This window comes from Frieseomelitta varia, unplaced genomic scaffold, assembly GCF_011392965.1.
Source record: "Frieseomelitta varia isolate USP_RPSP 00005682 unplaced genomic scaffold, Fvar_1.2 scaffold_40, whole genome shotgun sequence".
NCBI classification, from domain to species: Eukaryota; Metazoa; Arthropoda; class Insecta; order Hymenoptera; family Apidae; genus Frieseomelitta; species Frieseomelitta varia.
In genome coordinates, this window is record NW_025110146.1 from 484,175 (window position 1) to 506,458 (window position 22,284).

Below are 22,284 nucleotides of genomic sequence, written 5' to 3' on the forward strand. Positions count from 1 at the left end.
CAGCAGGACAAACAAGTTGGGAAAAAGAACTCTCTGTTTACCGTCCATTACGCCAGTTACAGTAAAACGAAATTCGCGAGAAAGTCGTGGTAAAAAGTGGACAAAACTCGAGCAACAACAACGAGTCGAGCCGCTTGATTCGATTCGCGTTTAACCTGTTATTACGCGGCAACGAGGAACTCGTTTCTTCTTTATTTAGTTGTTATTTCTCCTTGCGGTGAGTCTTGATGGCTCGTTTTGACCATCCATCGAAAAACCAGTTGCGGGATTCTGGTTCACACCTGTCAATTACGACATCATTTTCTTCGGTAGCTAACAATGGTGATGCACGATTTCGATAATGAATGAAACGACCTTGTTACGAGTTTGTAAGTGGCACACGTGGTCATTTCTTTTTTTTTTTTCTCCTTCTTTGAATTCTCGTGATCGATGCCGAATTTCCAGAGCAGAAGAATTTCGATACAAACGAAAAGTTAACAAATAAAAGTGGATTGATGTCGTAAATGATATTTGTGGGTCCAAGATGCTTTTATGTAACACACGACCACTCCCTCTCTTAAATAATGTCCAAGTTGTAGAAGATTTAAGTCTCAAATGGTCTTTCAATTTTAGTTTAAAAATGAATGGAGATTTATGATTAATTTGATAACTGGCAAGTAGAAATGAATTTTCCTTTGCAATGTTATGTAATGTAATGAACAGACTGTGTTTTTATTTGTATTTTCTACGAGATGAAATACAGAAGAAAGTTTCAAACCTGAAGAGGTGATCCAGAATCTTGTAAAATTATATGTAACAAAAATACTGAACAGATGCTGATAAGAAAAGTGTCCAGCATTAAAATGAATTCTCATACACAACTCCAAAAAACGTGCTTTTCAGAAGTAGCGAAAAATTTTTAGTTTCGAAGGAAATTGGACGTTGTTTTGTTAATTAAAGAAACAACGCAATTCAAAACAATATACTTGTGATAGCCGAGACAAAATTCATAATAATAATTCCTTTTCACTGGCCAAATCATGAAGATCGACGAATGAGATTTTCACAATTGACGAAGGGCTATCTCTTGCAATAGTTTTACTGTGATAGCTCGAAAATCATGTCTTTTTAGTTGGATCGTAAGAGAACGATATATTCGTAACTTGTAGGACCCTTCGGAAGCTGATTGTACGCCTAAAATGATGAAAAAAAGTCATATAAATATAAGTCCTATCTGTCTTCGTTTATGAGATATAATAAATTTTATAAACAGAGCAAACTCTAGTAAGCTAGTTTTACCACGGATGGTATATTCAATTTTCATAATAATCATAATTGGGATGAAGAGAAAACCCACATATTATTGTGCATTCAAGACATCAACACAAGTTTAGTTTAAACGTATGGGCAGGAATAATTGATAAATTTTTAATTGGACGATTTTTTTCTCGATGGGAAACCAACAGGCACAAAGTACGTTGATTTTTTGAGTACCCGTTTACACAAAATATTAGAGGAAGTTCCAGTCGATATTAGACTTCGTATGCGGTTTATGCTCGATGGAGCTCCGCCGCATTTTAGCCGAGTGGCTAGGCAATTTTTAAATCAACACTTTGCAAATAAATGGATTGGTCGTGGAGGTTNGGGGACATTTAAAATCTATTGTATACGCAACATCGATTGAAAATGCTGAAATACTACGAATTAGAATAGAGCAAGGCTTCCGACAAATTCGAGAAACACCAGGAATGATAGAGAGAGTAAGCAGATGAATGACAAGACGCGTGCAGGCTTGTCTTCAAATGGCAAGGTGGTCATTTCGAGCATCTTTTTTAAAAGTAATTAAAACGGAAAATTCATTAGATCTCATAAACGAAGGCAGATAGGACATATATGACTTTTTTTCATTATTTTTAGGCGTACAATCAGCTCCCGAAGTGGGTCCCACAAGTTACAAAACACCCTGTATATATATACATATTAGTACCGTACAGACAATTTTAAACTTTCTTTATAAGTTTGCATAAATATTCGTAGTCTAGCAATTGTTACACAAAAGAAATAAATGCCTTGGCTAATTATTTACAGGTTACGGTACCGCGGACCTGAATGGACGAACTCACACCGGATTTGCCATAGCCCAAACGACCTCGAGAAACGGTTCGCGACTTTCAACGGCCCGGGCATTCTTACGCCCAGCCAGAAATCGACCGAATCTTCACATAATGCTCAATTCCACGGCCACCAGGATCTTGTTCGACAACAACAAAAGGGCAGTTGGCGTGGAATTCGTCCACGATAGAGAGATTCATCGAGTTTCTGTGGCGAAGGAAGTGGTCGTGAGCGGAGGTAATTATCGTCTTCGATGTCGTCTAACTTTGTTACGATAACGTTTCTCAATCGAAGTGATCGGATCTAGCCGCGGAAAAAATCTTTTCTCGATTGTTCTCGAAGACGTTTTCGAATTTCAAAGTAAAGATTTTCACTCTTGAAAATGGGACCAAAGTTACAACAATTTAACGTAATCTTCATAGTATGTGGATAAGTAAATTTCCTATTTGTATAGATGCAGATTTCTTTTTGAATTTGAATTTACTTTCTGTAAGTAAATAAACTATACATTAAGCGTATAATAAATAATAATCGAATTTCTACGTATTTCGAGTCGAGGAGATTTGTCGTAGCAGAAGGAAATTATCATATTCTAGAGATTTCCAATTGTATCATACACGCGTCGTGTAAAATTACATACGATCTATGTTTATCCATCGTTTCGATGTAATATCAAGCAACGTGTGAAATGATAGCTGTCAGTCAAGTTTCAAGCCTACCGAAAAAGGAAAGCAGGAAGGAATGCGTTTCACTATCGAGATCAGTTATCTCTTGCGGAGAAAAAAAAATCTCATTACCGGAGCACTTGAATAATCAAGTCCCAGATCTGTGTTACCTTATGCTGGATTTCTACGATCAAACATGGAAACTTAATCTTCCGTTTCCAATTTTAGTTGGCTGCGGTAAAATACGATAACGGAAAATCGCGGATTATTTCGCGTTTCTAAACTACCGGCTGAACGTGAGCGATATTCATTCGCGTTAATAAAGGATCTGTGTTTGTTCAGCATTTGTCGGAGAGAAACGTTGCTCTGTTTTGTGATGTGTATAACACAAAAATCTCAACTTAAGCTGTACTAAACTATACATCTCTACAAAAAAATAAAATTTGACCCGAACGTTGTAAACGCTAAAATTTCTAAAACGAACTAATCTTTTCCAAAAGAAATTACAAAACTTGACGCAAACCAGTTATTAATATCAAAATTATATCAAGTGACAAAAAAGTGGTAAAATCTTTAATTTAAAACTTTTGGAAACGAAATATTCTTACAATACAGCTTAATAAATTCTCAGACAAGAAGTTATAAAAATATTAAATATTATAAATATTAAAACACATTACTGTACAAACTCAAAAATTTAAGTAAGAATTCATGACAAAATCTTGTACATAAATCGTTTCTTTTTTCCTTGAAAAATACAAAATGAATATAAAATCAGTTATAATAATAAGACATACAGAAAATATTCAAGGTTTTCAGACAGTCTTGTGTTTAAAGATTCTTCGTCCAAACAGTAATTAGTCTCATTGAAATTATTGTTCGTGATCCATAATTGTAATTACGCGTTGATATTCTCAGAAATGACAGAAATTGTGTCTTTTGGAGAACAAAGGAAGCAAAGATTGCTGCGGAAGAAGATCAAAGAGTCCTCGACAACTCTCATAAAGGGACTGTCAGTGATCATTATATAAGAATCAACGCTTGTTACATGCTTGTACAACTTCAGATTTTTACTTCATACGCGATGTCCTCGTAATTCAGAAATTTTATTATCCGCCCCAAATGTAATATTAATACCGGGTATTAAAAATAATAAAGAGTATCGTAAAACTCTTGAACAAGTTAAAGCGAACTTCGTCGTCGTTTCTCAAAAGAGATGGCGAGACACGATTTTCAGTTTACAAAAAGCTGAAACCTGATGAACGAAACAACGCAAAAGAGTCTGGTTTCCCTCAAGGTCTGCGAGTTTTATAGCCCTATCCTTTTGTAACTGCAAATATTTCATCGTTGTTAAAAAATATGGCATCCGCCTTTTTTACCGTAAAATTTTTTTACGCAGGCGCAGTTAACTCGCCGCAGATACTTTTGAACAGCGGTATCGGTCCTCGAGAGGACTTGAATGCCGTCGGTGTCCCCGTTGTTCACGATCTGCCTGGCGTAGGTAAAAATCTTCACAATCACGTCGCCTATACGCTGGCCTTCACTATCAATGACACTGACACGACGCCTCTCAACTGGGCAACTGCGATGGAGTACCTTCTCTTCAGGGATGGTTTGATGTCTGGCACCGGTAAGTAAAAAAGACAACTTTACTTGTGATATATTTTATTGTATGACGTTGTTATATTATTATATTATTATCCATTTACTAATATTTTTTATGTTCATAATTTCGTTATTAATTTTTATTATTTTATTAATAAATTAATTTTTATTATTTTATTATTTTATTAATAAATTAATTTTTATTGTTTTATTATTTTATTAATAAATATTAATCATTATAATTAATTATTATTTGTAAATTAATATTAGTTATTTTATTAAATTATAATTTAGATTCTATAATTATGCAATAGCACTATTATAATACGTACAATATGTATTATAGTACCATCATAATAGGTACAATATGTATTATAGTACTATCATAATATGTACAATATGTATTATAGTACTATCATAATGCGTAAAATATGTATTATAGTACTATTATAACATGTACAATGTGTATTATAATACTATCATAATATATACAATATGTATTACAGTACTATCATAATACGTACAATATGTATTACAGTACTATTATACTATGTAATATTACTTATTATAATTTATTATTTAATATAATAAAATAGTAAATATTTATTTACTATTTTAAAAATTTGTTTATTATATTTGCGGACCGTTTCTCATACTTCTATGCTTATATGATGTGCTGTATAACATTTGGAATCTTTAAAGTGCAATCTTTCTTTAAATCTTTAATGCGTATTTAGAATGTGAGGATAACGGGATAGTTTAGTAATTTTGAACGATTTTGAATAATTTCCACGAGTTAATGAATTTCAAGATTATCTGAAACATGAAACGAAGATACTGAGAAATGAAAATTAACCGTTCATCTGTCTGTTTGAATGAGAATTTATATCCATTGAAAGATGAAGAAAATAAAGCACTAAAAAGATCTATCTTCTCGAAGCAATGATATATTATTTATTTATTAATTATTTGATATATTATTTATTTATTTATATATTAATTAATTGAAATTCAACGTCCGTGAAAGAACTTATAAACGTTATAAACGTCGGTCGTCAAACGGTCAACAAGGTGTAACACGCATAATACGCGCGACGAGTGTGCCGTATCACTTTGAAATCCTATCCGAATGAAAATCAATAATCTACATAAAGCTGCGGCGCGGCGATAAGAACAAAGAAATGTAGCAAAAGCTCATCAAATCATGGGAGTTGTATCGGAAACAATCGAGAGAGTCTGCATACAGCGAGCAGTGAAAGCGCGTTGCACAATGATCCCGTTTCGTGTTTGCCGATCAGACGGCTGACGTAACCGCGTTTCCGATCGCTCTGTTTGCCATCATTTGACCCGAAACCGATTGAAACAGAAAAAAGAAGAATGTCCCGCTCGTGTTTTTCCGCCAGCCACGCAATCCTTTCTCAGAATATTTCTCAAGTACGAATTTTACCTCCGCCAGTTTAGATTAGCTTAACGAAAAACATATTATGTGGTGTAATAGCTCAAAAAATATCTATGAATATTTAACTCTTTGCTCTTAGGTCTTATCATAACACTTATCTACTGTGACATCCACTCAGAAGGTGGATACGTCTGTAACTACCTACTTCTGTAACTGCAATTCCGAGATCGTTTGACCTCACTGCATTTGACATTTAACTACAGAAGAACATTGAAGGATAAAGTACGTCAAACAAGCTTTAATCAGACCATTGGGGTCTTATAATTTAATTTTAATGATTGCAAATTTATGTGCCTAATTTTTGATGTTTTCTTACGCTGCAGAAGAAATTTTTATTTCTATTTACCAACTTGTGTTACGAATTCCAACTATCTGAAACTGAAATTGAAGAGTTAAGCCACTCAATAGTTAATCGTTCATTCGTTGAATTTAAAATGAGAATGATTTTCAAAGGGCAATAAATCCAGCTTTTTGAACCAGCTGGTTCAAACATCTTAAGATAAAGTTGGAATTATAAAATTATCGTTGTGATATCTGTTAAACATAAGTATTGATCTAGCATTATAATGCACATTCGGTATCGCTCGTTTCGTGCATTTTGAAATATAGCCAACTCTTTGACATATGTTAGAAACATACGTTATTTTAACCTTTATTTCTTTTTTTTTTTTTTTCATATTACGTTTTTCATATTCTGTGAACTTTTCACTTTATAATTATCCTACAAAATACATGAAAATTTTCGCAGTATATTTACGTACACCGTTTTACTATGGTTGTTCAAGTTTTACGAGTCGAAACGGTCGTATAAATAACGAGGCTCGCTGACGGAATTGCGTCAATTAACGTTCGATTCGTCGCGTCTTTGTCCCGTGTTTCCGGTGTTTGTCGCCGGCTCTGATGTTTTACAAGCTCTTGCTAAGTCTTGCGCGAATCTCAAACGTTCCCACCCGCGCACTAAAACTCCGTCCCTTGGGGCAAGTTTAATTACACCACGACAATTTCCAGCGTAATGACGGAACGCTCCGGATTTTCACCTAAACGATTTTCATTCGTGGCACGTGCTACATTCCCATAATTGAGAAATTACCCTCAACGACAGTTTAGAAAATTTAAATTAGAGGCTAGTGATGTATCCGCGTTTCGAAGGTATCGTGCGAGATTTTTGTGCAAAAGTAAATGAAAAAGGAAAAAAGGACAGAATGAAATTTATCTTACAACCTCTATAGCTCCCAACCTGTGTTACTTTTTTATTTATTCTATAATGCAGTAGGTGTTTGCACCCTTGCCTTCTAACGAGGCTGTCTTCCATTAGATATTTCACTTTACAAATTTCTATAATTTCATGAAATTTGAAATTTCACCAATGACGATTATCTATGAAGTCTTATCAAGTTCAAATAACGTGATATGCGAATCGTGATGAGAACGATACAACAGAATGGCTGAAAAATGGCAGAATAAAAATAACGAACAGATCGTTAAAAGTATTGAAAGAAATTTACAGCACCAAAGTTATTTATTTAGTTGTAATACAAAACACAGAAGAGAAAGTACTTCAGTTTGATCAGTCATTGAATTATTGAAAGAATAATACTTTAAAAAGAATAACAATTTATTATAATAATAATTTAAAAGGAAATAATTTATTATAATTATAATAATAATTTAAAAAGAAATAATAATAATTTATCAAAGACTGTGAAATGTAGTTGTAGCAGTATGAATCGTTCGATTGTCTAAAAAGAATTTAATTATTCAGCCATGCTGAACGTAATTAGTTCGGATAATCGAAGTGAATACTGTGATTGTGAGGAATGGTATATTGGCATAACAACATGGTTATTCAATAAATCGTTGCGTTGGAAATCGTGGATATTGGGTAATTTTGCATTGCGTGCTATTTGGGATGTTTGAATTAATGTTTGATGAGTTCCGTCGGGTTGCGTTGTACTTACAAAATTCGATAGCGCGATAAATTTTCGCGACGCGTGTGTATACTCGATAATAAATCATAGTAGACTCTCTCGATTATGCGAGAATGAATAATCTAGATTATAAATTCAGTATCCTTTGCAATTTAATGTGTTATATGACGATTAACGTGGCGTTAGTTGGGCATAAGTTCATTTAGGCGCAACAGCACGACAGTTTAATAATTTTAAGGTAGATGGAACGGTAATATCGTTAGTCATATTTCATTTCACAATCTCTCGATACTACGTTACTCGCAATTTACTATATTCCGCAATTTAAGTTCATCGATCAACGGTTCTTATTCTTAATACGAGATTCGGAGTATATATTAGTGAATTAATTAAATTTCATCTATTATTTCCCTATAATTTCCCTTACTTGTAAATTATGTACTAAATAATTATAAATTATTACCACTTGAATTGTAAATAGTTATATTACATTGTATTTTATTTTATCGGATTATATTTAACATAATATGTAAAGATTATTAAATTATTTTTGTAATTTGATGTACACACTCTATATATAATATTTGTTATTTTTATATATAAGAATAACAAAAAAAATAATAATTATTAAAATAATAATATTTAATATGATTATTATATAATAATATAAATATTATTATTTTATAATAATTATTTTATTTAATTATACGTACATTATTGCCAAGATTTTCAACATACTTTCGCAATTTCAATTCGAAAGGCACATTTTCTCTTTTTTCTACATAAAATAACGAAAATAACAAAATTCTTTCGTTCTCAAAACTTTAACGTTATTGTCACCGCGTAAAGAGACTCGCGATATGTTTCTTTTCTCTGCAGCAACCTCTCGTGTCAATTTCTCCTTCCTATAATAATTTCTCTCGTTCCAAGAACTTGATTACAGTTAAACAGTAATTTCTCACGACCGCGTATTCTCATTTGTTACGTATTCTCTTTATAAAACTAACTCGGCATCGTTCGTAGGAGAAGCTAAATACCTTTTCGAGATATTCGATTCGAAGCGGGCGAAACTGGTTTCCAACGTAAAATTGCTCCGGGGGAAACTCGTTTTTTTATTTCGATCTTTTTCCCAATTTCCCACATCAAAGGGATGTAGCGAATGCAATCTCGCAATTATTTATAGAAAGGAACGATAGCGATGTAAAACCTCGAAGCCACATATCAATTTCTCAACTATTGACTCGCTGTGTCAATTTGTTAACTACATCTTTGCCTACGCTGCCGGTCAATCAATTTCTTAATTATTTACCTGCTACACACCGGCGACACGTGATTAATTATATTTAAAAGTAACATTTCTTTGTTCGTTGAATAATACACTTTGATCGAATAATTCTAATTAATATGACTGAGAGTGATCATTTCATGCATAATTCATACATGTGAAGTTAATTAGAGATAGAAACCGGATCGCGTCGGCAATTAATTGATGTGTTTGTTAAAATATATCGGTATATCGGTTAATTTTGTGTGCGATTTTTATAATGAAATCGCATTATTTGAGATTGCAAATGATACGGCAGTTTCACCGTTGCCGAACAATGTACAGATGTACAAGAAATTATTTAAGTATGTCTTTTCAATATATCTGCGAAACAACTGAGCAAGGAAACAGAGAAAAAAGGAAACGAGAAGTTCAAGATTATATGTATCGTTAGATGTATTTTTATACACATAAGTAGATCATCTAGATCATAAAATCTATCAATTCCAAAAATTTCAATGCAAAGACCGTCCCCAATTTTGATTCATTCTTGCATTGTGTTTTATACTTTTCTTTGATATTTTTCAATACGCTGTTTAATCTTTTATTACTAATGTATAAAACAGTAACATTTAAATTTAATCTTGTAATAGAGTAATTAATATTAATGGTCTGCAATAATCGTATAAATTTCAGTTTACCGATAATACTTAAGGACTATCTTTGGGTAGGACTGTGAATGTTCTATATTCTTTATATATTTATATATTATAATATATTTTTATATATTTATATATTATAATATATTCTTTATATATTCTTGTAAATTATACGAATATACACATAACGCCTTTCACAAATAATTATATAAATGAAATATAAATAATATTAATGACGTACAGTGTTAAATTTCAAATTAATAATATTCTACATTTTCATTTAAATCACTCTCCTATGCATTCCATGCCATTTAGTTTCTCTCTTTCCTGCTAATCAACAGGTATCTCCGAGGTGACTGCCATGATAAACACGAAATACGCGAACCCAAAGGTCGACCATCCGGATGTTCAATTGATCTTCGGTGGTTATTTAGCGGATTGTGCAGAAACAGGCATGGTTGGTGAAACGAAGGGTGCAAATCGCACAATTTACATCATTCCCACGTATCTGCACCCAAAGAGTCGTGGTTACCTTCGCCTACGAAACAACGATCCTCTTTCAAAGCCGCTGATTTACCCAAAATATCTGAGCCATCCTGACGACGTTGCAGCCATGGTGGAGGCTATTAAATTTGGTATCAAGCTGGCTGAAACTGAAGCTCTCAGCAGGTACGAGCTCTCTGATCAGCTATAATGTATACTGAAATATTGATTTCTTCTGGTTGAACGTTAGTTCTCCAGCTCTGACCTCCAGCGGGGGTCAATAACATCATCGATCAACTGTCACTTATTCTGATGAATAATATTCTCATTTTAAATACACGTCGTCAAGATCGTTTGATATAAAATTTTGATGTAAACACATAAGTTTGAGTGGTACAGATTGGTTAGAAAGCTTAAGGTTGGTCGTCTAAAATTTTAACGAGACGTTTCAGCGACGATATTTTCTTCTGGACTAAATTGTTATTTAATTTTTAGTTATTTAGCTTTTAGTTATTAACTTTCAAACAGTTAATTGTTATTTAGTTTTTAGTTATTAACTTTCACATTGAATCTTTCATATTACAGAGTACAATATAATATATGTATTGATTGAAACATATTGTTCAAAGCATACAAATATACATTCAAAGTAATTTCCTGTAATAAAATAATAAATTAAGAAGATAATTTACTCTTTCACGATTGAAGTTTGAATTTATATTAGTGAAGTATACATCTTTAAATTATAGTATAATTAAGAATTGGCAACAATTATTAAGCATGTCGTTGTAGTTTTTACTAGGCTCATGAATATTTCAAAATAATCTGAACAGCTGTAATGCTGTGAAATGCCACTTAAAATATTTTTTATAAATCTGTCTCGCATTGTAAGATTCTTCTGGAAAATTCTTTTGCGAATGTGTGTTTAAAAATCTATTTTCACCTTCGCAATTGGAGCATGTCGCTGAAGTTTGCCAGTGTATTTCAGCAGTGTCGTTTTCACGATAATTTCATAAACATAAATAGAATTTAAAATATTACAAAACGGCTTTTATAATTTAAATCCTACAATTAATTAATTATACATCTTTCACTTTGTATATCAAATTCAATAAATGGGAATTTGGATAGGAAGGCCATAATGTTTCCTCATTTTTTCCATCTGCCATAAATATTCATTGCCTTATACAATACATAACGCCACGAACATTCCTGCCATTCGAACATGCGTTTACATGTTTCAACATTATCGCAATATTTAGTTCATGATAACATTTATAATAAAAACATTAGATATAACAATAATTATTCTCACATCTTCAAACATTCAAAATTGAAATCACCTCTTCATTTCATTGCATTGCATTTATTATATGTTAACTGTTATCATTATTTCATTACTCAAAATCAACATTATTGTTGACAAATTGCCATCTATTTTTCAGATATGGATTCGAAATGGATCGGACGCCAGTGAAAAATTGCGAACACTTGAAATTTGGCTGCGACGCGTATTGGGAATGCGCCGTGAAACACGAGACCGCACCAGAGAATCATCAAGCAGGTTCTTGCAAAATGGGACCACCGGATGATCCTCTGGCAGTGGTAGACAATCAATTGAGAGTCAGGGGAGTGAGAGGAGTCAGAGTGGCGGATACCAGTATCATGCCAAGGGTCGTTTCCGGCAATACAAACGCGCCAGCTATTATGATCGGTGAACGCGCTGCGGACTTCATCAAGAGAACCTGGATCGGCTGAACGAGGCTTCATCACGAAACGGAACTTCCTCCGAAATCGAAGCGACATCGTTCGCTGGAAGAAATTTATAGTTGACCCCGTAAACTGACTCGTAAGATATGAAACTTCGACGCGGAAGTTTAATTCCTAGAGGCGACGATGACCGATTTGTTTGTGTGTTACAGCGAATGATGAAGTTTTCACCTGATGCTTTTAATTAAAGTTTCGACAAGTTAAAATAAAATTGAGAACGATTAAAATAGACATTTAAATTTAATTGTCGCTGTTTGAAATATTTTCGATTCAGAGCATTGAGTTTTACTCTCGAGGAATATTTAAAGAAGAAAACCAATAACGTTTACGTCCTGAGTTTCTTGAAAAATCAATTGAGGAGTTTCGTGGAAAGTTTAGAGATTGAAAATATGATGAATTTGATTACAAATTTCTTTCAGCAGAGAGGAAAGCTAAGGTAGCGCTGTGCGCATTTAAACATGAATAATTAATGCTATGGAAACGTATATATACGTCACTGAAGACTTTAGTGAAATGTTAAAATTTGTTCAAACAAAATTATGATTAACCTGAAAAATCTTGGGTTGTTTGTAGTTTTAGCAGATTATTCCAGCAATGGCAGCAGCTACCTCGGCTTTAAACCCCTTTTTATTTAGGAAAAGGGTACGAACTACTGTAAATAGGGTTCAGCAATAGCATCAAATATAAGTATTCTAATTATACATCTAATTATTAACGTTATTAAGTACCATGCGCATTATAACAATTTGATATTTTCAATATTTTCTTTTGAGTTTTTAAAATTTGTTATCTCAATTGCTAACAAAAAGAGTAATTTTGAAAGTGGTAAAAATTGAAGAATATACCAATGTGATTTAGAGGGGAAAAATAACTTAATAATACAATGTTCAATTAGAAATTACCCCAAAAATAGTAATAGTAGTATAATATTAATAATATACTTATTAATTAATTTTAAAAATAATTCAAATTCCCTTTACAAAATTTAGATTAATACTCCAAATTGTAGTAAGTAATAGTCGTCATATATCTATAATCTATTAGAAATAAATAACAACAAATTATTAAAGTGTATTTTTAAAAAGACATCTGCTGTTCAAATAAAGAGGTAAGTCAACTTTTCAATTTTCTTTCTGTATACAGTCTTCTTAACTACGAAAGATTAGAATGCACAACTACAAACAAATACATTCATTTGTTTTCTTTACTTTACTTTTCCAATATAACGTAACCAATGATTTTTGATAAAATTCTAAAATAGCGATAATACTCATTTCTAGTGGGAGGAAAATAGCAAATTTCTCGAAAGTGGAAATCAAATAGTCACTTTGGGTATTGTAATAAATTTCGTTGGTCTTTGAAAATATATAAAATGAATAATTCATTACGATTCCATAATCGCATTCAACGCCAACGTTGCTCATAATTTTTCTCTTGAGTTTCTTTGAAGTTGTTCTCAGTACTTAATAATGGAATAAATGAAAGTAGAATGAAATTTTAAAACTTTAAAACTTAATATTAATCATAAAATTATTTTATTATGTGAGACAACAAAAATTTAGGAGTCAGATAAATAATATTATATATAATAATAAAATTTCGAAATAATAAATGTCTTTTTTCTTCTATTTGTGTTTTTCGTTAGAAAATTCTTTCTGTTTCTCTTTTTAAAGTTGGAATGTAACAATTTGAGAATCCTAGCAGAGTTAAATTAATAACTATCAAAGTATCCGGCGCAAGTTATCAACCAATAATAGTTTATCAACCAATATAAGATCAAACTCTTGGCAAGAATCTCACGAAACTTCGCTGTTGTCCAAGTTAAATCAGAGCTCACCGTCCGGAATATTATTCCACGGAATCCAAGACCTATTGAACTATCTCAGATCCATTTCTCACGTACAGAAATCCAATGGCGTGCATCAATTCGTAGATCAATGTATCCTTCCTCGCCGTAGAACCTGATATTTTGAAGATGCACGTTCTGCCAGCCAACTATTCTTCCCACACTGATTTAGCAACCATAATTTATTTTTGCTGGTCATAGTCTCGATATAATCATCTTCCTCGTCGGCAGCATTCGAATTTAATGCACGTGTATTTGTGGTAAACGTTCATTACCTCGTAAATCAATCTTCGTTACGCGACATTTGCAAGTGGGGCTCGTGACTCGTTAGAAAAGAATTTTCCATTAATCCATCGTGAGAATGTTGTACCCAATTAATTAGTTTTCCATTAATCCGTCGTGAGAATATTGTACTCAATTAATTAGTTGTGTTCATTGATAAATGGTGATTCATGGGGTTGCCGAAGGATTGGCAAACATCGAAGATCATTGAGTTAGTAAAGTAACTTCTTGTTTGTTTTTGGAATGTTCATGAGGAACCGATTGTATGATTAATTTTTTTATAAACATGAATTTTAATGTTATATTTAATTAATAAAATATAATATTAATAATATACTAATTTACATAGTATCAATCAATTTAAGTAGATAAATATTAATAAATAGGAAGATAAAAATGTTTGGACAAGGGAATCTTCATACAATAGGAAATTTATTCATTCTTGGCGCACAGATTCTCAAATTTTACGAATGAAATTTGATTAAAAGTATAATACTTCGGCTGCAAGGAAATAAGAAAATAAAGTGAAATACGTGAAATTAAAACAAAAAGATATGGAAGTTATAAAACTTAATCGTGCAGTTTTAAATTAATTTTAATATTTTTATTTAACGGTTTTAAAGACAACGAGAATATATAGCAATTATATTAACACGCAACATTGTAAGCAAATATTAAAGGTATTATATTTCGTGTGCAAAATGAATTCTATCAATATGTTCAATGATCCCAGAAACAAGAATTATATTTTCATTGGAAAATTCTACCTGTGCCAGAGATTCGAAATAATAAATTTTTCAAATTTCAAATCATCTTCAGAAAGAAGAAAAAAATAAAAAGTAGTGCATCTTACCTGGAACTGGACTTGTAAAGAAAAATTTACTTGTTTAATGAAAAATTTTCACGGCCCCATAATTTTTTTAATTACATCAACGAATACAGCAAACAACGAACCAGTGTTTACGGCCACAATTCTAATTAAAATATTACATAATTACAAATCTCATTAAAATATAAACTCTGTTACAACAGATGCTTATGCTAATACAAAGGAAAGAAACAATTGTCGAGTACTCAATTAACTTTCGTTCAACGATCATTACACAATCGACTGCATCGCAAAGCACAAACTCAATATTTCAAATATATATAAAAAAAAAAACTGGCACTAAACAAGGATTATACTTTTAGCAATGTGTAATAAAACTGCGGATCTTTGTACAATTTTTTATTTTCGTAAACAAACGATCGAAAGTAATCGAAGCTGAACGTAATGTTCATTTCACCTAGTAAACATTATAGCTGTATTAAGCTGTACTAAATTATGACTATGTAAATTATTTATACTCCACACTAGATATTTTTAATAATTCTCGTATATCATATACAGTAACAGACAGAAGAAAGTTTGAAATTTGTAATTACCCAAATGATATATTTTACATTATATATTATTTTTTATATTATATTATATTAATTATATTAATTTATTTTATATTATATTAATTAAAATTGTTTTATTTTTTAATGCATATTACATATACTCATTGGTCTTTTATATTAAATATAAAATTACGGATCCTTTGGCTTTTATGATATTCCTTTGTCCGTAGTTAAATTTCTCATAAATGCACAAATATCCGCAGTTTAATAATAAATATCATGTTCACGATTTTGCGTAGCCTGTGTTTATGTTCTCACAATTTGCAGTTTGGCTAGAATAACGTAAAAAGCTGATAACATAAGAAGTCACACCATGTACCGAGATTCGTTTTGCAAGCACTCCTTTCATTTCCCAGTGGAAATAGGATGTCACTGTCTGCGTAAGATTTCAGTTCTTCCGGCTATGTTTTCACGTCATTCTGCTGCTCTTTTTGCAATCCGTTCGTCTGGAAAACCATGTAATTATTCTTTGAGATGCCGGAGGCGAGATATTATATTATCAAATTTGCCAATTTTCTCGTGTCAGTTTACTCATATATTGATCCCACAGGACATCGAAATGAAGATAAATACAAATAGAAAAAACGCATTTGCAACTGATCTTTATGAAAAATTTAAAAAGAACTAAAAATAAGTTACCTTTTATGAATTTTCATACGGATAAATGAACGGAAATTTATGTATGAATTTATAAATTCGAATTTATAAATATACTTACTAAATCAAGTATTTAGAAATGAAAATTTTTATAAAATTAATAATATTTGTTGAATGACTTGACGTGAAGTATATACTGAAAGAGATATACGGAAGAAACGGCTTACCTTGAAATGAAAAAATGTTTCTTAATAATGTTCAAAGGTGGGTGTGACTAATGTCTCGTAATATAATGTGACTAATGCGAAATAGTAATTTCGTGTGTAAAACTAATCAGGGACGCTCGAGATAAGAAACTTTTGATTTCAAATGACGATAAAATCTTCACTAATATTTAGTTTATTGCTTCTTAGACAAAAAATTATCTGTGCGTTAAATAAATAAAATTTCACTAATTGATTTTCAATAATATCATCACAAACAAATGCATAGAGTAACATGGTGTCTGGATATTAATAAAAGTCACGATATTCAGAAGCATGATTTATTCTTAGAGGATTCTCATAACAAATAGCTAATGAAGTTATTATAATCCGGCATGGAATTGTCGAGTTCATCGAAATATGCCAAGTACGTCGATGTTACCGTGAAAAAACACTATTTACACAAACGCTTAAAATTTAAAATTAAGATTCCGTTAACGTTCTTGCAAATCTTGAAAAACAAACATTTATTTCAACATCTTAATCTTGCAAAATGCCTGATTATAAATAGCACAATCAGTGATATATCAACAGCCGCTACTCACTTCTCCAAATAGCAATTCGTTAAATAGAGATGAAGTACTTCAAATAAAAATTTTCATTTATCTTCTAACGTAAATACATCCCAATGATATCTCTTTATCTCATTAAATATTAATGAAAAGAATCAATTTCATTGTAATTTGCAAATGTTTAAAAATGTTTTTCATAAGTACAAATAAATTATTACAGTTTTACTTTTACTTTCGGCAAACAGAAGATATCCTCGATATTTTAAGAAAATTTGTGGTACGAAATTGAAACGAAAAATGTTAAGGATAACACGTTTCATTTACTCTTTAATATCACGTGACTCGTATTGAAAAAAATTTACAGTAAGAATAATGAATGAATAATGATAATGAACAAATCATTTAAATTATTAAGGGAATTCGTGTAAATGTGACATTGGTGGCGCCTGCAAGCTGCGATGCGATGGCTACTTTTGCTGGCATTTCATTTATATATCTTTCGGATATTCTCTCTCACTGAATTTATCTCTGTGACCCAGTTCGCGTTTAGTCTTACCCTAGAATATTTTGCCAATGCTGGAAGGCCAGCAGGACAACAAGAACGTGGAAACATTGGAGACACACATGCATACAATTTCACATCTTATCACGTTTATGCATTTTTTTCTTTTTTCCCATTCTCGTTTCCATATCCTTTTAAATAGTATGCAAAATAATTCAGAACGTACGAGTACATGTATAATTTATATCGACATGTATGTGCAGACATACGAATATATGTGTACATAGTTTTGTTTAAAACATTATGTATAATCAATATTATTCAGCATAATTGAGAAATATTTAATTAATTTGATATATTTTATGGAGAGGAAATAAAAGGTGTACCTATGTTAAAAAGCAATGTATTTTGCAATTTTAACTTTATTATTTTAATTAAAATCTAGCTTACATTTAGTTGTGATAATCGAAAGAAAGACGAGTATTTAAAACGTTCATTTATTTATCATACATTCAATATTACAATATTACACAGGCAAACATTTATTTACTGTTGCTCATAAATACAAATATTTTCTTATACACACACACACAAACACACATATAGATAAAAAAGCTCTTTTCCGAATACACAATGCTTCGTCGATAGCGATTTACTTTCTACTTTCTGTTTTTATCAACCTTGGTCAAACCAAAGCTGAATCGTCGTTTAAAAGCAACGAAATATATACTTCATTGTAAAGGACTAGATTCTCTTTACGCTTACGGTTCGATAAAAACCCCCGCGAAAAAGCTTCAAGGCTTGATCGACCACATTTCTGGCAATCAATAGCTGCTCCGTCTGCGTTTGTTGCATTTGTACATTTTTCGGATCTTCTGTATGTCCCTCTTGCTGAATCCCTCTCTCTGACCCAGTTGAACCTTCGTCACACTCTGAAATATTTCGCCAATAAAACTTATTGTTAGAAGGCCTACGGATATCCACGGGATATGCAAAATCGTGGGCGTATATGTGAATTTCATGACGTTATTATTTTTTTCTGCAATTACACCAAAAGCATAAAAGGAAAGGATGTACAGTTTCTTTACGAGATAACTCTTCTCTTGGTCAATGAAAAACGTTAGCAATTAAGAAGACTGAATATTATAGTCGCTACAAATGTTTGAAAGCGCCAGGGCAGAAATTACAGGAACATGTAATGTTACAAAAAAAAACAAGGAATTCATAGTAAAAATAATTTATCAACAAATTTCACTTACTAAGATCTTCCAGTTTAATTAATGAAACGTATGAAATTCCCATTCGTGTATCTGTTTTTCCAAGGTTTTTACAAACTCATAAATGTCAAGATCAGAGTTACAAGATCTTTAAAACAGGTCATCATCTTGGTCGCAAACGTGTAATATGATATCGAAATGAATCAAGATGTTATTACAAGCTTTCCAAAAATCACAGACTCATTTAAAGTTGGAAAGTTATGGACCTTGATGATTTCGGTTACTCACTTTTGGCATTATGGTGGGACGTCCGTTCTTGGAAAACGCGTTTGCGGAGTAATGCATTACGCTGCCATAATCATATCCGACCCCGAACGCGTCGGTGGTTTCCCTCGAAGCCTTCTCAAAATTTCCAACATGGTCTATATAGATAATGACACATTACTTGTTATTTATCAGTGTACTTTGTCAATGAGTTCAAAGAAAAAAATTTGTAACCAGCTCATTCGAGATATGTTATTGAATTTGTTATTACTTAAACTGGTAAATAATTTAAATTGATATTTAAACTGGCATTACGATGGTGTATGAAATAATAAAAGAAGATCAAAGTGAAGAAGTACAAGATTTAAATAAATTAAAAATTTCAATTAATCGGCAACAAAGGGGATCATGCTTGGAAGCATTTTGTCAATTTCTATAAATTAAAACTTGTTCTAAGTCTTCATATTCCTCTAATACATTTCATACAATCCTACAATTTTCTACATAATAAAATAATACCAATTATTTATTCAACATAGTTTGTGATTCTTGAATGAAAAGTAAAAAATAGAAAATGCACGATCTGTTTCCAGTATATATCAATCATGACTGCAACTTAAAACTTCTCTGTGCCAACCACAGGTCACTTACTGTTCAAAATGTTATACCACTGGATCGTGACGTACTCGTCTCTCTCAAATCTGCTTTGCTCGTGCAGGAATCCAATGGCGTGCATCAATTCGTGTATCACCGTACCTTTCTTCACTAAACACCCTGGAACCTGAAGATTCACATCTTGTCGACCACCAACTCTTCCCACGCTGCTCCAACAACCGCTATTACCAGCCGTGAGTCTGATGTAATCATTCTCCTCGCCGGTATACGGTTTGAATTTAACGCACGTGTACTTGTGGTAATCGTTCATCGCTTCGTAAATCAAGTTCTTCTGCTCCGTATCTATTATATAATTAAATTTAATCATCAAAATGTTGTCACTTTCTTCACTCAGTTTGACGAAATACTGCAGTAAAAAGTATTATAAATTGTTATACTTGTTCTTTCCCACTATTGAATTCGCATTATTCCTCACGAAATTTATTTCATTATTAACAAAAAATCTAACAAAATGTTGTTTCATTCGTTGTAATAAACCATAGACTATCCTGTCATCATTTGCCACTAACATAAATCAAGAAACAAACAAGTATACAGTACACTTACTGAAATAAGGACTGATCATATATGGTACTACACCGCCGGGCCATCGCGCAGCTTCTGCTTTCAAGCCATTCTTCTCGAGTTGAGGCGGAAACAGGATATCACCCTCCGCGTAGTTGCCCAATTCTTCCGGGTTGCGGTCCCAGCCCTCGTGCCAGTTCGCCACAACGGCACCGGTTTCATTGTCCGGATTGCGATACAGCATCTCGCCAAAGTGTTGCAGATGAGCGATCACACCGTCAGGACTGTCAACCGCATTATCTAGAACGTCTCGACGCCAAAACGGCCAAGCTGAGACGGAAGTCAGTAATGCAAATGTGAAAGAACAGAGGATGGAGCAACGTTTCATTTCGACAGGTGAATTCCCTTGGGGAAAAGACACACTTGAATGGGCCCTCGCTGCTGTTCGAATCGATTCCACTGACGAAAATCGGCCGGTTCTTCGTGACTTTATATACCCACCTGAGGAACCCCACTCGTGGATCTGCTCGATGCTTCCGCTCGATACGGAAACGATCGGGGACGTTTGCTGATAACCGTGGACTTTGGGTAACAGGAAGTCGAGATTTGCTGGCGCGGTTCCTCGAAGGCTTCCACTACAACGTACACATGTTACTTTATGTAGAGGATGATGATCCATGGGAAAGTAATAGGAGTGATATTGTGAGTAATGCTGATGAAGTAACAAATAATATTTAGCGACTCATAAACCGATTTTACAATCGATCGTATAAGTATCGTAAAAAAGTCATTAGGTGGTAAAATTAGTTGAGTTGTTTACGAAGATTGTTACCAAGTTCTCAATAAGAGTGAATAAGTACAAAACACGCTTGATTTGAAATGAAAATAAAAAGTACTAATAAATCAGTTTAGTCCGTTTTATTATAATTTAGATTATTATATTTTACTATAATTTATAATATAGAGAAGGTATATATAAAATATATAATTGTCATGTGATTCGATTGACTCTTCTAAATTAAATTAATCAATGATTTGAAATTCAGAGAACAAATACAAAATATAAAAGAATAAACAATCACAGAAGTATATAAATTCAAACTATGAAACAAAGTTGTTTGTTGCCATTAAAAAAAAAACCCATATTGATCAAATTCATAAATTGGAAAGCACAAAAAGTTATATATACCGCTTTATAAATTTATCTTGGAATTATCATTACTTGTCCTTTCTTTTTTGTTAAGATGAATAATTGAATTAAATATTAATCCTACGCTTATATAATGAAATTAAGAAATTAATAAAAAATGAAGTCGGTTTAAATCATTTTAATCAACAAAACAAACTATACACCAATTGACAAATCCCTTTCTAAATGACATGAGCGATTCAATCCACTGGGAATATATAAGATCAGAAATGCTTATTTGCAAATGCGGAAGGAAAGCCGTGACTGAATTCTGGTTGGCATTGTCACTTGAAGTGGTAAGATATTATTTACATGCTGTTCTGAACGGTCTTTCACACCGAAATTAACATCCTCCTTCGCATTTTTTTCAAATGCAAATGTTGCTAGACAGATCCTTCCTATCATCGCTACTTGATATTTCCTACGAACCTTGCCAGTTTCTCCGCAACGATGACTATAAACTTCGAAGGTCAGTAATATAACATCTTTCTTCGTATATACCATGCTATCCATTATGGGTATTACGATACTTCTTTTTCCTTTTGCTACGAACATTATGTCAAAGTCATCACGTATAATGATAGTCGTGTCTGTTAATTCTTTTTCATTGAAATCGCTATAGCTATCAAAGGCATCTTAAACGTGTCAATGAATCATAAGCGTGATCAAATATTTATCTGCTTCCAGAACGGTCAAAATCTTCATGAATATTACACAATTATTATTTCGTAAAACGATGTTTTCGTTCCTTCTTGTCACATACAAAAGTTTGCGGCGTTTTGATAAAAATTTAAATAATTAGTTTCCCAGTTCTAAGTCCGGTTATTGCTCTCCTATGATAAGGGGAATTGTATCAAGGTGAAAAAAACATTTAAAACCGGTTCAATATGTACGAACGTATTTGTTCAAGTCATGTCATAAGATAAATTTCTACACAATAGCCTTTTCCCTATTTTACTTACAAGATAATTGCAATCCTAAACTTCCATGCGATAAGTTGCATTTATTAGAAGCATTTACATATAGGTCAACAATTTCAAAATTCAAGAACGATTACTGAAGGAAG

General features: G+C 32.3%; 2 protein-coding genes across 4 annotated transcripts in view; one reads left to right on the plus strand and one right to left on the minus strand.

Moving 5' to 3' along the window:
• Nucleotides 1-19,229, plus strand: part of LOC122531474 (glucose dehydrogenase [FAD, quinone]) — a 46,644-nt gene extending 27,415 nt beyond the window's left edge. For 2 of the 3 annotated variants that reach the window (XM_043659418.1, XM_043659419.1), the window contains exons 5-8: nucleotides 2,068-2,328; nucleotides 4,156-4,386; nucleotides 10,013-10,340; nucleotides 11,600-12,625. In XM_043659418.1, coding sequence (XP_043515353.1) covers nucleotides 2,068-2,328; nucleotides 4,156-4,386; nucleotides 10,013-10,340; nucleotides 11,600-11,912 — 1,133 coding nt within the window. In that variant the 3' untranslated portion in view covers nucleotides 11,913-12,625. Of the gene's footprint in view, nucleotides 1-2,067; nucleotides 2,329-4,155; nucleotides 4,387-10,012; nucleotides 10,341-11,599; nucleotides 12,626-19,212 lie in introns of those variants that run through there. The other variant, XR_006307288.1, reaches the window with a different exon arrangement.
• LOC122531478 (zinc metalloproteinase nas-13-like) lies at nucleotides 17,911-20,514 on the minus strand. The gene is made up of 4 exons (XM_043659426.1): nucleotides 20,072-20,514; nucleotides 19,502-19,807; nucleotides 18,875-19,008; nucleotides 17,911-18,301 (listed from the first exon to the last, which is right to left on the minus strand). The coding sequence occupies exons 1-4, from the start codon at nucleotides 20,415-20,417 to the stop codon at nucleotides 18,194-18,196; spliced, it is 894 nt and encodes a 297-aa protein (XP_043515361.1). The 5' UTR covers nucleotides 20,418-20,514; the 3' UTR covers nucleotides 17,911-18,193.
• Nucleotides 20,515-22,284: the final 1,770 nt, after the last annotated feature.

What these genes read in the sequence shown, in the direction of transcription:
- LOC122531478 (XM_043659426.1), bottom strand. Translation starts at nt 20,417, where the DNA reads ATGAAACGTTGCTCCATCCTCTGTTCTTTCACATTTGCATTACTGACT. An exon ending in TATGATCAGTCCTTATTTCA is followed by an intron (nt 19,808 to 20,071) that starts GTAAGTGTACTG and finishes ATTATATAATAG; the next exon opens with ATACGGAGCAGAAGAACTTG. An exon ending in GTGGTATAACATTTTGAACA is followed by an intron (nt 19,009 to 19,501) that starts GTAAGTGACCTG and finishes TTATCTATATAG; the next exon opens with ACCATGTTGGAAATTTTGAG.